The following is a 16675-nucleotide window of genomic DNA, read 5'->3' on the forward strand; positions in this document are numbered from 1 at the left end:
CAACTGCCTTCGGCTCAGGTCATGATCCTGGAGTCCCTGGATCGAGTCCCGCATCAGGCTCCCTGCTCGGCAGGGAGTCTGCTTCTCCCTCTGACCCTCCCCCGTCTCATGTGCTTGCTCTCTCTCATTCTCTCTCTGTCAAATAATAAATAAAATCTTTAAAAAAAAAAAAAAGATCAGATGAGGGAAACAAAGGCAAAAGAAAAATTATTAAATTTCCTCACTGGGTGGCTCAGTCGTTAAGTGACTGCCTTCAGCTCAGGTCCTTATCCCAGGGTCCTGGGATTGAGCCCCGCATTGGGCTCCCTGCTCTGCGGGAAGCCTGCTTCTCCCTCTCCCACTCCCCCTGTTTGTGTTCCCTCTCTCACTGTGTCTCTCTGTCAAATAAATAAATAAAATCTTAAAAAAAAAAAATTTCCTTTGGAAGGTGCCTGGGTGGCTCAGTCGGGTAAGTGTCTGCCTTCAGCTCAGGTCATGATCCCAGGGTCCTGGAATCAATCCCACATCGGGCTCCCTGCTCAGCAGATAGTCTGCTCCTCCCTCTCCCTCTGCCCCTTCCCTGGCTTGTGCTCTCTTTCCCTCATTCTCTCTCAAATAATAAATATAAAACCTTTATTTTTATGTATTTATTTATTTTTTAAGATTTTATTTATTTGACAGCGAGAGACACAGCGAGAGAGGGAACACAAGCAGGGGGAGTGGGAGAGGGAGAAGCAGGCTTCCCGCTGAGCAGGGAGCCTGATGCGGGGCTCGATCCCAGGACCCCAGGATCACGACCTGGGCTGAAGGCAGATGCTTAACGACTGAGCCACCCAGGTGCCCCAATAAATATAAAATCTTAAAAAAGAAATTCCTTTGGAAACTTCATCTCTACCTCCCAAGATACGTGCTGGCAATCAACCCCCAAGCATATGACCCATGATTGATATATGTATCTGAAGGGTCTCATGACTAAGGGTTTATTAGACAGTAATAAATGACCTTTTCCTAACAATAGCTAGCCCCCCTTGATATAGTTTTGGAATGTAGGTGAGGTTTGGTGGGGTGAGGTCTGAAGGCCAAGAAAGAATTCTTGAGAAGTCTTTGGTGCAAAATGGTGGTTTTATTTAAAGCATGGGGACAGGACCCTTGGGCAGAGCTGCTGACCCGGGGTTGTGAGGGGGTGGCTGATTATATACTTGGGAGTTGGGGGTAGGGGAAAAGGGAGGTTTTCCAAAGAACTTTCATATGCTAAAGAGGACCTACAAGACACTGGAGGCCTTGCCACTGTCAAGTTAAGGTTGTTTTTCCCTCTAGTAAGGCATTAACATTAAGACAGTTGGGAGTTTCCTGGAGGAATGTCACACATATCCCACCCAGGAGGTGGGGGGAGGAGGGAGGTGGAGCAGGGGTGGGGTGTCAGCCTGTGCTTTGTCCTCAGCTAGCCTTCTGCTCTCTTAGCACCCTCAACTCAAGGTCCTGGAAACCTTACTTCCAAAATTTCTTGGAGGCTTATGCTATCCCTAACCCCCTCCCAACTTGAAAGTACGTAACGTGCCACTCCTCAACACCCCAGTGTGGCTCTTTCTGTCCACCGGGCCTATCCCCTTTTTTGCAACAAAGACGTCTCAAGGATTCTTTCTTGGCTGTGGGCTCTGGACCCCAACATCTTTCCCACATCAAGATCCAGTCTCTTAGTATCTCAAATCATGATGTTGTGGTCTTTAAATATAGACAATCTTATTAGTCACTTATATCTCAAGGGGGGGAATTTCCAGGTGCTTCCCACATATACATGATGATTTATTATTTTTCTTATATCAGTGAAAATGGGAATATACCTAAGAATTCAGTTGCTTTAGGGATATTATAGTCGTTTACATTTCAAAGTTCTCTAGGGACAGGTAAAAGCTGATCTAAAGTAAATTTCCTCCCACTGTAAAATGTGCATTTAATGAGGGCGCCTGGGTGGCTCAGTCGGTTGAGCGACTGCCTTCGGCTCAGGTCATGATCCCAGGGTCCTGGGATCGAGTCCCACATCGGGACTTCTCCCTCTCCCACTCTCCCTGCTTGTGTTCCCTCTCTCGCTGTGTCTCTCTCTGTCAAATAAATAAATAAAATCTTTAAAAAAAAATGTGCATTTAATGAAACCTGCTCACTGGGGCATCAGGCTGGCTCAGTGGGTAGAGCATGCGACTCGATCTCGCAGTTGTGAGTTTAAGCCCCACGTTGGGCCCACGTGGAGCCTACTTAAATAAAGTAAACCTGATCATTTAATGAACACATCCCACGATTGTGGTTAGACTTACAGTATGGGAATGTGGTGTTGTTGGAGTTACTGCCAATTCAGAAAAAGTTCTGTTTAAATGCAAATGTGCCAGGTGGCCACAGCTTCCCCCCCACCCAAGCTGATTGAAAGGAACCCCGCAGTTTTCTTGCCCTGCTGTCACTCAGATGTGAGGAGGTGTGGCCTCGTGAACTGTCCAATCAGGAGCTCCGTTGGGTCAGCGGGGCGGGCCCACGCGGTGCAACTCTCGACGAGGTCGCTACCGGCTTAGGGCTGGCGTTTGGGTTCACTTCTTGTCCCCAGCCCTTTAACGCTCCTTGGGTCTCTGCTAGCAGCTACCTCTGTCGCTCTGGGATCTTCACTGGTCGTGGGAGTCCTGGGAAGGACGTGGGGCACACAGAAAATGGAGAAATGGTGAGTGTGCTTCCTCAGGGTGCAGAGACAGGGCGGAGGGGCGGGTTGGAACCCACCGAACCGGCTGTGGCGGGACCCCCGCGGTCATTTCCGGAGACTACGGACCCCAGTCCCCCCCCGCCCGCCCCCGCGCTGCGCAGCCTGGGGACTGGGATGCGAGCCAGGACCCTGGCGCCCTGTCCCGTCACTGCGTGCGGCGTGACCACGGGGAGGGCCGTCAGGGGACAATCCTGACTTGGTCTCCGGGGTTCATGACTGGGAGGTTCTGTGGTCTGTGGGGTTCCCTCCTTTCTCCTCAGGGGGATGCGTTTTCCAAATGTTTGGTGAGCAGGGTCTGAAACCACGACCCTGTCTCCCAGTCTAGTTCTTCCCAGGGCTAGCAGTAAATCCCCAAATTCCCAGATGTCTCCCCAGCTTCTCAGACTCCAGTTTCCCCCTCTCAGATTCACAGCATCATCAACTATTGGTCCTACAAGTGGGGCTGTTGTGGAAACCCCACGTTCTGCTGCCAGTACCCAAGAGAGGAGATTGGAAAGGAATTTGAGCTTTATTCAGGAGGTTTGGAGGTTTCTGTCTGGGCCCAGGGATTTTTAAAGGCGTTGAGGGCAGCTAAGCGGTAAAGGGAATGCAGTGGCCCCTAATATTTCTTAATTAGGTGCAGAAGTGATAGTACCAGCTACAGATGTCTCAGTGCTTGGAGGGGGTCTGGTTCCTTAGCGCAGGGGAGGGAGGGGTTGTGCAAGGGGGTCTGGTTTCTCTCTTCCCTGCCCTGCGGGAGTGCTCTGTTCTTTCTAGGAACTAAGGCAGGATCTATGGATATCCAAAGAAAGATTAATCATGCCGGCCAATGAATCACCCGGGGAAGGGCATTTGCTAAAGATTAAAGACTATTAGGTTGGTCAGAGGGGCTGCGGCAGCCTCAGGGCATTTCAAACAGTCCCAACTCTTCCTTCCTCCCCTCCATTTGAGAGAGAGAGAGAGAGAGCGCGCATGAGTGGGAGGGTGGTGCTGGAGAGGGAGAGGGAGCAGGGAGCCGGGATGCAGGGGATGCGGGGCTCATCCAAGAACCCTGGGATCATGACCTGAGCTGAAGGCAGACGCTTAACTGACTGAGCCACTCAGGTGTCCTGGAACCTACCTGTATTTTTTTTTTTTTAAGATTTTTTTTTTTTAAGATTTTATTTATTTATTTGAGAGAGAGAGAATGAGAGACAGAGAGCATGAGAGGGAAGAGGGCAGAGGGAGAAGCAGACCCCCTGCTGAGCAGGGAGCCCGATGCGGGACTTGATCCAGGGACTCCAGGATCATGACCTGAGCCAAAGGCAGTCGCTTAACCAACTGAGCCACCCAGGCGCCCGGAACCTACCTGTATTTAGAGTGAAGTTGTGAGTGAGGCTGGGGTTGCCCCAGCATTAGGTGGGGTATTGGGGTGCACAAGGATGATTATACTTTGTGAATGAGGTGAATCCATTGCATGGTCGCTTCTAAAGAGCAGGGTTTGGGTTTTCTTTTTTTTTTTTTTTTTTAAGATTTATTTATTTATTTGAGAGAGAGAGAGAGAGCGCGTGCATGAGAGCATAGCTGGAGGGAGGGAGAATCTCAAGTCGACTCCACACTGAGCACAGAACCTGACGCAGGGCTCCATCCCAGGACCCCGAGATCATGAACCATTATTAACTAATTTAATTGAAGTATTGGAAACCATTGTGAGAAATCTATTTAGGAAGGAGTGATTAGCCCCAGGCTTCTCCTTTATTTGCTCTGTTCTTAAACCCAGGAAGAAGGAATAGTGCCTCACTATGGAAAGTCTGAGGTCTGTCCTTGCAAAACAAAACCACAAGAAACTGGATCAAAGCAGACAGGCCCAAGATGGCTGACAGAGTAGGCCAGAGTTCACCACATTATTCCTTCATTGTACTCCATGACCATGCTCCCTAAGGGTGCCATGACAGGAAACCTCTGACCATAAGGAAGAAAATGTGTAACCCACATTCCTGGAAGAGACCACCCAGCTTTCAAGGAAATGCCCGCCAAAGTAATGAATGTTCCACCACCTTGTTAACAAGTGTCAAAAGATAGAATCCGAAACCCCAGTGGACACAGCTCTCCTTGAGCTCACCTGCTGAGAGTATACCTTTATTTTAAATAACTTTCCTGCTTGTAGTGCTCTTAGCTGTGTTGGATCTGTGCTTGAATTCTTTCTCATGACGAGACTAAGAGCCTCTGGCAACATCTTTTGGATGGGCTGGGTCTAGGCCTCAGGGCCTAAGGTCTCCCCAGTCTACCTGGCAACCTTCCCAGCCCCTGGTATGCTGTCAGTTACTCCATCCAGTCAGCAACTGGTACACATCACAGATTTGGCCAAGTCTGTTCTGTTCAGTGCCTATTTCCACATACTCTTGAATGTGTCAGGCCTTGCTCTCTGAGGTGACTCTAGACACCTTTACCTGGTTGCCCTCAGGGAGCCTCAGCAGCCTTGCCATCCACAGTCTCTGTGGGCAAGATCTGAACTGCATCCACCTTGCTCCAAGGAGCACAGATAGGGCCTTACTAACGGCATCGTTCTCTGAGGACATTTGCTTCATACTCATTCAGAGCATACAAGTAGTGAAGAAGGAGCTCTCATAAAGTGGATGGGCCATTGACCCACATAGGCTGTGAGGCCTTAATCCCTTGGTTAAGTTTCTGAAAGACAGCTGCTCCTTCCCTGACCCTATGAGGAAGTAGGTGTAATCCCTTTCAGCAAAGGCAACATCTGCTAGGTTCCTTGGTGTTCGGGAGGCAACGTATTCCGTGTTAACAAATTTTGCTTGGGGCCATTTAGGCTGTTAATTGCAAATTGGCCCTTCTTGAGGTCACCCCTATCACAGAAGGCTCTAGAATGTGTTTGCATTGCTCTACAGCAGGCACTGGTGTTACTGTCCTCGGGGTCTCCTTCAGTATAGAGGCTTCAGGATTTCTTCTCCCCCCTCCCCCTGTTTGTGCTCTCTCTCAAATCTTTTTTTTTTTTTTTTTAAGATTTTGACAGCGAGAGAGGGAACACAAGCAGGGGAGTGGGAGAGGGAGAAGCAGTCTTCCTGCTGAGCAGAGAGCCCGATGTGAGGCTCAATCCCAGGACCCTGGGATCATGACCTGAGCCGAAGGCAGACGCTTAACGACTGAGCCACCCAGGCACCCCTCAAAATCTTTAAAATAAAATTGCATATATATTGTGTTTACTGAGCCTCTTTATTTGGGAGAGAGAGGGAGGGGGGGAGTACAAGCTGGCGGGGGTGGGTGTTGGGGAGTAGGCAGAGGGAGAAGCAGACTCCCCACTGAACAGGGAGCCAGGACCCTGGAATCATGACCTGAGCGGAAGGCAGACGCTTAACTGACTGAGCCACCCAGGCGCCCCATACTGAGCCTCTTTCTTAAATAAAGCATATTGTTGCAATGTGAATTTCTACTAATTACTCTCAGATAGGAATTTAAGGTGAGAGAATTCTAAGTTGCCTTTCAACAATAGTACCTAAGATTATAGGTAGTGTTTTTTCCTAAATCAGTTAATATTTTAAAATCTTTAAAAAAAAGGAAACAAGTTTTGGTTGGTAAGGACATGAAAACAACACTTGTACTCTGCCAAAGGGAGTATATATTGGTATAGCCATTGGGGCAAACAGTATGGAGTTTCCTCCAAAAACTGAAAATAGAGCCAACCATATGGTCCAGCAAACCATGTTCTGGTTATATATCCAGAAGATAGGAGTTCAGTACCTGTAAGAGATGTCTGCATTTCCATGTTTATTACAACATTCAGAGTAGCCAAGTTACGGACACAACCTAAGTGTCTCTCGACACATGAATGGATAATGAAATTGTCGTATGTGTAACAATATTCAGCCTTAGCAAAGAAGGAGATCCTGCCATTTGACAACATGAATGAATTTGTAGGACATCATGCAAAGTGAAATGCATGATCTCACTTTTTTTTTTTTTAAGATTTATTTATTTGAAAGAGAAAGAAAGAGAGAGCACATGAGGGGGGGAGGGTCAGAGGGAGAAGCAGACTCCCTGCTGAGCAGGGAGCCAGATGTGGGACTCGATCCAGGGACTCCAGGATCATGACCTGAGCCAAGGCAGTCGCTTAACCAACTGAGCCACCCAGACGCCCCGCATGATCTCACTTCTATGTGGAATCTAAAAAGTCATATAGAAGCAGAGAGTAGGGGTCACCAGGGTGGCTCAGTCAGTTGAGCCTCAGACTCTTCATTTTGGCTCAGGCGTTGATCTCAGGGTTGTGAGTTCCAACCCTACATTGGGCTCCATGCAGGGCATGGAGCCTACTTGAAAAAAAAGTAGAACCGTGGTTGTCAGGTGATGGTAGATGGGGGAAATGGGGGAGTTGTTGGCCAAATTGTATAAGGTTGCAGTTTTATAGGATGAACAAATCTATAGAGATTTAATGTATAACATAACTATATTTAAAAATACTGTATTAGATACTTCTAATTTTTTAAAAAAGATTTTATTGATTTATTTGACAGAGGGAGAGTACGAACAGGGAGAGAAGCAGGCAGAGGGAGAGGGAGAAGCAGATTCCCCACTGAGCAGGGAGCCCTATGTGGGGCTTGATCCTAGGACCCCGGGATCATGACCTGAGCTGAAGGCAGCTGCTTAACCGAGTGAGCCACTCAGGCATCCCCCAGCTTACTTTTGGAGGGCTTTTTTTTTTTCCCCCTAGGAATAACAGGACTTCACCATTTCTCATCTTATCTCCAGCTACCCATTATATGAGGTTGTATTGTACATAAGTATGCTTGAGAAGTAGCAGCATGCTTTTTGCACCCCGCCTCTGCTCATGTTACATAGGCTTTAGCAACGGGCATGGTATGCTAATACTGGGACCCTGATCACCCTTGCTTCAGCTCCTAAGTTGGTGGTTCCATGCCACCAAGAGACAAAAGCAGAACATCAAGCTGCTGTCCCTTCCCTTCACTGAGTAGTTAGTTCCTAGAAAGAGAATGTAATTCAGACAGAAGCTTGCCATTGTCCCTACCCATGCTCCAAAGCTCTAAGCAGAGAAATTATGCCTGACGGTGAGGGGAAAGCAAGCTATAAAACAGCTTGTAATCTCTTGGCAAAGACTTAACTTCAGTTACTACAGATTACGAGAAGTACAAGCCAAAGACGGGAAATAGACACAAAAAACTGGCAGGAGATTTGTGGATTTAATGAAGATCTGGTCTCTAGGCCAGCTCATTCACAGAGAAAACCAGGGAATAAGACGGCTAAGAGGAGTCTGCTAAGGCTCAGAGCAAATCTCAAACACTACCCTCAGGTAGTATTACTATAAAGGATCCACAGTATGTTTGGATTAGTTTGTAGGCAAATTTGTCCTGGGACTTGGTTGAAAACAGTAGAGCCATCTGTCAGCACCTAGTCCATTTTATCAACTCAGTGTGGTCCAAGAAAGAGTAGAAGAGATTCCTGCCAATACCAATGTCGTAGATGACGGCGGACGTAATCAAAGCTGTATACCCCCTTCTCTGCCAAAGAGCAACATCAGAGGCTTAGCACTGTCAGGCAGAAATAGACTTCGCCAACATAACCAAGAAGTCATTAAACAACAAAAGACAACACTAACATGGCCTGGAAGAGTGAAGCATACCCACAAAGTGCAATATATTATCTCAAATGTCCAGTTGCAACTAAACCATGAGAAATGCTGAGAAACAGGAAGGTATGACTCGTACGCTGGATGAAAAAGCAGGCATCAGAAAATGCATATGAGAGTTTAACAGATGTCAGATTTAGCAGAAAAAAATACTTCAAAGTAGACATTACGAGTATATTCATAACTAAACGAAAGCATGATTAAAGGAGTAAAGGGAGGGGCACCTGGGTGGCTCAGTTGGTTAAGCGACTGCCTTCGGCTCAGGTCATGATCCTGGAGTTCCAGGATCGAGTCCTGCATCAGGCTCTCCGCTCAGCGGGGAGTCTGCTTCTGCCTCTGAACCCCTCTCTCGTGTTCTCTCTCTCTCTCAGATAAATAAATAAAATCTTAAAAAAAAAAAAAAAAGGAGTAAAGGGAATGACCTCACCACCCTTAGGAATTCTATCAAAAACAAAATAACAAGGTTGGTGAGAGTGTAGACAAATTGGAATCCTTGGACACTGGTGGGAATAAAAATTGGTGCATCTGCCATGGAAAACCATATATCACTTTCTAATAAAATTACCGTATGACCCAGCATGTTCACTTCTGGGTATATACTAAAAAGAATTGAAAGTAGGTTGTCAAAGAGATATTTGCATATCCATGTTCATAGCAGTATTTTTCACAGCAGTCAAAAAGTGGAAGCAACCCAAGTGTCTATTAATTGATGAACTGATAAACGAAAAGTGATATATACACATAATGGAATATTATTGAGCCTTAAAAAAGAAGGAAATTCTGGGGCGCCTGGGTGGCTCAGTCGTTAAGCGTCTGCCTTCGGCTCACGTCATGGTCCCAGGGTCCTGGGACTGAGCCCTGCATCGGGCTCCCTGCTCGGCAGGAAGCCTGCTTCTCCCTCTCCCGCTCTCCCTGCTTGTGTTCCTGCTCTCACTGTCTCTCTCTGTCAAATAAATAAAATCTTTACAAAAAAAAAAAAGAAGGAAATTCTGACACAGGCTACATGTGGACCTTGAGGACATTATGCTGAGTGAAAGAAGTCAGACACAAAAGGATAAATAACGCATCATCCCACCTATATAAGGTATATAGAGTAATCCAGTTCGTAGACATGGAATGTAGAGTGGTGCTTGCCGGGGGCTGCAGGCACGGGATATGGATAGCTTTTATCTAATGGGTATAGAGTGCCTGTTTTACAAGATGAAAAGAGCTATGGAGATGGATGATGGTGATGGTTGTACAACATAGTGAAGGTATTTAATACCAGTGTACTCTGTGCTTAAAGATGGTCAAGATGGGGGGCACCTGGGTGGTGCAGTTGGTTAAGCAACGAACTCTTGATTTTGGCTCAGGTTGTGATCTCAGGGTCCTGAGATTGAGCCCCATGTCGGGCTCCATATTGGGCGTGGAGCCTGCTTAAGATTCTCTCTCTCCCTCTCCCTTTGCTCCTCCCCCACCTCTCTCTCTAAAATAAATAAAATCTTAAAAAAAAAAAAAAAGAGAGAGAGAGAGAGAGATGTATGTGGAGGCCAGATCTGGTATGAGGAAATGTGGCTGGATCCCACTGACTGGCTACTGCAACCCTATTCCCAGCCTCCTCCTGTCTTTTTCTTATTTGAGAGAGAGTACGGGTGGGGAGAGGGGCAGAGGAACAAGCAGACTCCCCACTGAGCGTGGAGCTCAACATGGGGCTGGAATCCAGGACCCTGAGATCATGACCTGAACCAGAGTCAGACACTTAACCAACTGAGCCACCCAGGTGCCCCTCCAACCTCCTCCTTTCATTGACTCCACTCTGGAGGCTAGAAATGTGAAATACACTAATTATCACTTCCCTTGCAGTATAACATGGTTTGGCCAATGAGCCATAAGCCCCCAGAAAGATTTTTGTTTTTTTCTGATCTAAAATGCATATGCAATTGGTGCAACACTTTTTTCCTCCTTTCTTCCCACATGTTTGAATACAAACAGGATACCTGGAGCTGAAGTAGCAGTCCTGGGACCACAGGGCTAAGAGCATCAAAGAGTTGCCAATGGAAACTGTTTGTTGAACAGCTGAATCTAAGCCAGCACATTGCCTGCCTTTGGGCCTCTTGTTAAGTAAAAAAACAGGCACCTAGTCGTTCAAATCATTCTTTACTCATCAAAGTAGATATAACTTCCCTCAGTTTAAGAAGTTAGAAAAAAGATTGGCCAAGTGTATTCTCCACCATACAAATGTAAGAAAGAGGAGAATAAACTTAGAAATCAAAAACAGTAGTCCTGGGGTGCCTGGATGGCTCAGTCGTTAGGCGTCTGCCTTCGGCTCAGGTCATGATCCCAGGGTCCTGGGATCGAGCCCCACATGGGGCTCCCTGCTCAGCGGGAAGCCTGCTTCTCCCTCTCCCACTCCCTCTGCTTGTGTTCCCTCTCTCGCTGTGTCTCTCTCTGTCAAATAAATAAATAAAATCTTAAAAAACAAAACAAAACAGTAGTCCTATTATGCTGTTAAAGCATATGGACATAAATTCTAAATAATGACTAGAAAAATTGATATCAGTTGCTTTTGGGGGACAGGAATTAGAATTAGGGAGGTATTGTAGGAGATCACTTTTTTTTTAAGATTTATTTTTTTGGCCACCACTTAAAAAATTTATTTTTAATTTTTAAAATTTATGTGAAAGAGAGAAAGAGAGCGTGGGGTAGGGGCAGAGGGAGAGAGAGAATCCCAAACAGACTCCCCACTGAGCCTGACACGGGGCTCGATCTCAGACCCTAAGATCATGACCTGAGCAAGAGTCGGACGCCCAACCAACTGAGCCACCCAGGCGCCCCGAGACCACTTTTTATTTTTAGAAGTTTTATGGTATTATTTGATTCTTGAACCCTATAAATATATTACTTTGATAAAAATGTAAGTTAAACAAAATTTAAAGAGTGAACGGAAAGTAGATCTACTTTGACCCATCTTGATAAAGTAGAAAGAATATGGAGAGTCTTGCTTCTGCTGCTTACTATTAATACAATCTTGGGCGATTCATTTAGCCTTTAAGTCTGGGTTTCTTCCATTGTAAAATGGGGCATTGACTTGCACAACTACTGTAGGAGGGGACAGGCTCCACCCTCCTGGGATAGAGGTGTCCACTCCCATCCCCGTAACTGCTCAGGTAGGACCCCCAGAAAGACACTTGCAGGGTAACTCAGCTTCTGGATTCCCTGGTTTCCATTCTTGATTGAAAGAGTTGTTTGGGTTTTGTATTTCTCTAAACCATAAGCATTTGGGTATTTTCCGTAGTCTGAAGGTCCCTGGTCATTAGTCAAACTTTGAGAATTTCAAGCAGAAAACAGGTAAATGTTGGATTTGAGAGCATTAAGGACAAACCTCTCTACGTCCACATTTGAAGATAAAATGTATTTCTTTTTTTTTTTGCATTTCCTTCTTTTTTTAAAATTTATTTTATTATGTTATGTTAATCACCATACATTACATCATTAGTTTTTGATGTAGTGTTCCGTGATTCATTGTTTGCGTGATAAAATGTATTTCTTTATGCTTTGAACACTGTAAACAGATAAACTACAAAAATAAAACCCTGGAGCACAATTCAAAATCATGAGCATAATTAAGCTCTCATATTGTTGTAAAAATGACAACAATGTGCAGGGAATTTTTTTATTTTTATTTTTATTTATTTATTTGACAGAGACAGAGCGAGAGGGGGAACACAAGCAGGGGGAGTGGGAGAGGGAGAAGCAGGCTTCCCGCTGAGCAGAGAGCCCGATGTGAGGCTCGATCCCAGGACCCTGAGATCATGACCTGAGCCGAAGGCAGACGCTTAACGACTGAGCCACCCAGGCGCCCCTGTGCAGGGGATTTTTGTCAAAAAAACCTTATGTGGACATTTCTTAGAAACATCCTATTAACTGTGTTTTCAAATGACTTGTATACTAACAAATGTTACTGTCTTTACTTTTCACTTCCTGAGAGCATATATTAAAATATCCCTTGTCAATAATGGGCATTTGGATCCACTTTGGTACTTTTTCCATTTAACTATTGTGCATTCTGAGTCAGTATTGGTACATGGTTGCAAGTTCAGGTATTTCTTCTCAGGCAAATTTAATTTTTATTCTTATATATTGAAAATTTTTTGTCATTAATCTGACTTCTCATTCACTCATAATACCAAACACTTAAATCATGTTTGTGTCAGTACCTCTTGCCAGAACCACCAGGACATACCTGCAGTCATGGAGAGCAGTGTACCCACTTGTCATCAGCAGGACTGCAAAGGAGAAGTGACTGTGGGTGTATCAGTAAGAAAGTATCCAAAAGGACTTCTAGAATTTGGACCAGTGTTAAGTGATCTGAATGATAGTTCATGAAGGAACACATTGCTGTCAATTGGATGCTGTGAGGAGGTAAATGTAACTGTGATTGGTAATCATAATTGTTTTGGAATGTTTGGTCATTTATCCCTAATGCTTTCCTTGCTCTAAATAAAGTCAGATATACAACCCCAGCCCATCAACTGAAGCCAAATACTCTTTCCTTATTCCCTGAATGCTTCCCTCTATAATAGTCTGCAGCCCTGCTCCTTGCTTTGTGTTCTCTGGACTATTTATTTATTTAAGATTTTATTTATTATTTGTTAGAGAGAGGAAGAGAGAGAGCACAAGCAGGGGGAGCGGCAGGTAGAGGGAGAAGCAGACTCCCCGCTCAGCGGGGAGCCCAATGCGGGGCTTGATCCCAGGACTCTGGGATCATGACCTGAGCCGAAGTCAGACGCTTAACCAGCTGAGCCACCCAGGTGCCCGGTTCTCTGGACTCTTTTTTTTTTTTTTTTAAGATTTTATTAATTTATTTGACAGAGACAGAGATAGCGAGAGCAGGAACACAAGCAGCGGGAGTGGGAGAGGGAGAAGCAGGCTTCCCCTCGAGGAGGGAGCCCAATGTGGGACTCGATCCCAGGACGCTGGGATCATGACCTGAGCTGAAGTCAGACGCTTAACCGGCTGAGCCACCCAGGCGCCCGGTTCTCTGGACTCTTTAGAGTGGAGACTGCCCACTTCATGAAGCACGAAATAAAATTAGCTTAGAGCAACTAGATTATTCTTGTTCACTGTTTTAACTTACTTAATGAGTCAACGGAGGCCTGCATCTTTTGATACAAAAGGACAAAGACAGGACCAGGATTCAAAGTAGGCCTTTCTTGCTGAGGAGCTGTGTCATAATGTTAACTTTTTTGAGTGTCCCTTGTCTACCAGGCACTCTAGACTCAAAACTATAGAGACATTAAAAAAAAAAAAAAAGTTCTTATAGTCCTGGTACTTTCAATTTTATGGGGAAGGAGACATTTTTAAACAAATGATAAGGTTTGGTTTATTAGGCAGAAATAAGAGCTTTGAAGGTGAGTTCACAATGGCATGTGAGATAACAGGACCCAGGGGTGTGTTTTCTGTCTTCTCTAGAAGGGTGGTGGCATCAGTGATTAAGGATGTCATCATGAAGCATTTCTATTCCCACCACCTATTACATCTTAAATTAACGCTGTCTCAGGAATTGCTCAGGTGTGAGTGTATATAGTATGTATGATACAGACAGACCTGCCTTTATGGAGGCAAGAGTAATGATTCCTATAAAAATAAAGGTATTCTCACACACATTAGGGTGAGTGAGAGAAGAAAAACCAAAACAAATGAGAAGTGTCTGCAGGAACGTGAGGAATGGGATCCCTTGTGCACTGATGGTGGGAATGCAAAATAGTGCAACCAGTATGGGAAAATGTATAATGGTTTTTCAAAAAAATTAAAATCAGAATAACCATTTAATGCAGCCATTTCATTTCCAGGTGTATACCCATAATAGTTGAAAGCAGAGTCTCAAAGAGATACAAACCTATGTTCACAACATCATTACTCAGACTGGCAAATGGAAGTGACCCAATGTACATCAACTGATGAATGCAGGAGCAAAGAGCTATGCATACATTCAGTGGAACATTATTCAACCTTAAAAATAGAGGACATTCTGACCCATGCTACATGTTCAAAAATTGTGGTGCTAATAGGCTGTATTGGTCAATATACTGAAAACCATTGAGTTGTACACATTAAAGGGATGTGTTGTATATCATGTATATTGTATCCCAATAAAGCTAAATAAATACCTCAAATAAATGCACTGAGTTTTGAACTAATGTGCTTAGTGAAGTAAGAGTTTTCAAGTACAACCCACATTTATGTAACTTTTTGTTTTTTCTAATATTGGTGAAAATAGGAATTCAGGTGCCCTAGGGATATCATAAAGTTTACATTTCAAAAAAAATTTTTTTAAAGATTTTATTTATTTGATAGAGAAAGAATGAGAGAGAGAGCATGAGAAGGGGAGAGTCAAAGGGAGAAGCAGACTCCCTGCCGAGCAGGGAGCCTGATGTGGGACTCGATCCTGGGACTCCAGGATCATGACCTGAGCTGAAGGCAGTCGCTTAACCAACTGAGCCACCCAGGCACCCTACATTTCAAAATTTCTAGGCACACACTCAAAAGCTGAATTTCAATGGACACCTGAGAGTTTTAATGAGCACATCTCACAGCTTATGGTTGGAGGAGTAGAGTCCCTGTGCTGAGGCTCAGGCTGTGGGGTTCAAACCCCTAATAGGGCTTGGGAAGTCATGGAATTCTTCAGCTGAAGTACCACGTGTTTGCAGGTGGAGAAGGGGTGGGTGGAGCCTCGTCTCTGCCCACAGTTAAAGTTACCAATATGGAGCCAGTCTTTATTGCATACGGTAATTTTTTTTTAAAAAAAGATTTTATCTATTTAACAGAGAGAGCACCAGAGGTGGGGATTTATTTAAGAGAGAGAGAAGCAGACTCCCTGCTGAGCAGGGAGCAGGGTGGGGGCTCCATTCCAGGACCCTGGGATCATGACCTGAGCTGGGCAGACGCTTAGCCAACTGAGCCACCCAGGCGCAGCGGGGTGAGGTAATTTTTAAGTGTGTTTGTAAACAAGGGTCACAGCTCCATGAGTGGCTTCGCAAACTCATGCCAACCCCAGAACACCCCCTGGTCCCTAATGGCCTGGTCAGGCGCCCCTTTTGCTCTGAACAAGGGCGTCGCTCCACTGGAACGGACTCTGGGACTCCCTGCGCACACCTGTGTCCCCACGTTTAGAGGGAGCTGCAAGAAGGCGCCACTGTCCCTCTAGGGCGTGGACCAAGTTTTATGTAAAAGCCAACGTCCAGGGCGCCTGGGTGGCTCAGTTGGTTAAGCGACTGCCGTCGGCTCAGATCATGATCCTGGAGTCCCGGGATCGAGTCCCGCGTCGGGCTCCCTGCTCGGCAGGGAGTCTGCTTCTCCCTCTGACCCTCCTCCCTCTTATGCTCTCTGTATCTCATTCTGTCTCAAATAAATAAAATCTTTAAAAAAAAATAAAAATAAAAAAAATAAAAGCGAACGTCCAAGGAGGGCACGGGTTCCCGACCACCCGCAGAGACTGCTGCGCCTCAGCAATCGGACCTCCGGCCCTGTTGTCACTCAGGAGCAGAGGGGCGGGTCCTTGCGAGCTGTCCAATCAGGGGCGCAGCAGGGGCAGGTGGGCGTGGCGACGCTCCGCAGCCGCGTGGACGCTTGCGGTCTTGCTCGCGGTCAAGTCTCACCTGCGCTTAACGGTCCCAGGTGGCCCTGCTGCCGCGTCAATGGCGCGGTGACCACCGGCTGCGGGAGCCGTAGGGACGATGCTGGCGGACCGAGAAGCTGGGAAATGGTGAGCGTCCTGTTCGGTCTCTGCGCGCGGCCGCGTCTCCCCTAATCATGCAGTGATCACGGGGGAGGGTCGTCAGGGGACAGTCGTGACTCGGTCTCCGAGGTTCGTGCGCGGGAGGTGCTTTGGTCCGGGGGCCCCAGTCCTTCCTTTCTCCCGAGCGGCCCCCGTTTTCTCCTGAGTGTTCCCGATGTTTGGGCGGCAGAGGGTCAAATCCACGACCCTGTCCCCCAGCCTGTCCTTTCCTCGGACTGGCAATAAATGCTTGTTTCGAAATCCCGCCCCGCCTCCCGAGACGCCAACTTCCCCTCTTCAGTTCATAGCATCAGTACCAACTGTTTGTTCTCCGCGGTGCAATTCAAACAGACGCAGTATTTTAATTGTTTATCGTTTTCACACAATGGATGGCTCATTTTGAAAGGTTTATTCTTTGTGGATATTTTACATGAGGAAGCAGAGAATAATCACCTGGAACAACTTTGCGTGAAAGCCTTGTGCCCCTCCCCCCAAGATCTTTCCTGGTCTCAGCTATACTTTGGAACTTTGAACATCCTTTGAAGCTTTCCTGAGTGATCTGTCCTGACCCCACTGCCCCTTCTTG

At 46.1% G+C, this 16675-nt stretch overlaps 1 protein-coding gene across 2 annotated transcripts in view; it reads left to right on the forward strand.

Moving 5' to 3' along the window:
- The first annotated feature begins 1481 nt into the window (after nt 1-1481).
- LOC118005904 (zinc finger protein 709-like) overlaps nt 1482-16675 on the forward strand; it is a 55668-nt gene continuing 40474 nt past the window's right edge. Inside the window, exons 1-3 of one of the 2 annotated variants that reach the window (XM_034998289.1) lie at nt 1482-2521; nt 2602-2680; nt 3124-3238. In XM_034998289.1, coding sequence (XP_034854180.1) covers nt 2346-2521; nt 2602-2680; nt 3124-3238 — 370 coding nt within the window. In that variant the 5' untranslated portion in view covers nt 1482-2345. Of the gene's footprint in view, nt 2681-3123; nt 3239-16675 lie in introns of both variants that reach the window. The other variant, XM_034998288.1, reaches the window with a different exon arrangement.

This window comes from Mirounga leonina, unplaced genomic scaffold, assembly GCF_011800145.1.
Source record: "Mirounga leonina isolate KUSES-001 unplaced genomic scaffold, KU_Mleo_1.0 Mir_94, whole genome shotgun sequence".
Taxonomy (NCBI): domain Eukaryota; kingdom Metazoa; phylum Chordata; class Mammalia; order Carnivora; family Phocidae; genus Mirounga; species Mirounga leonina.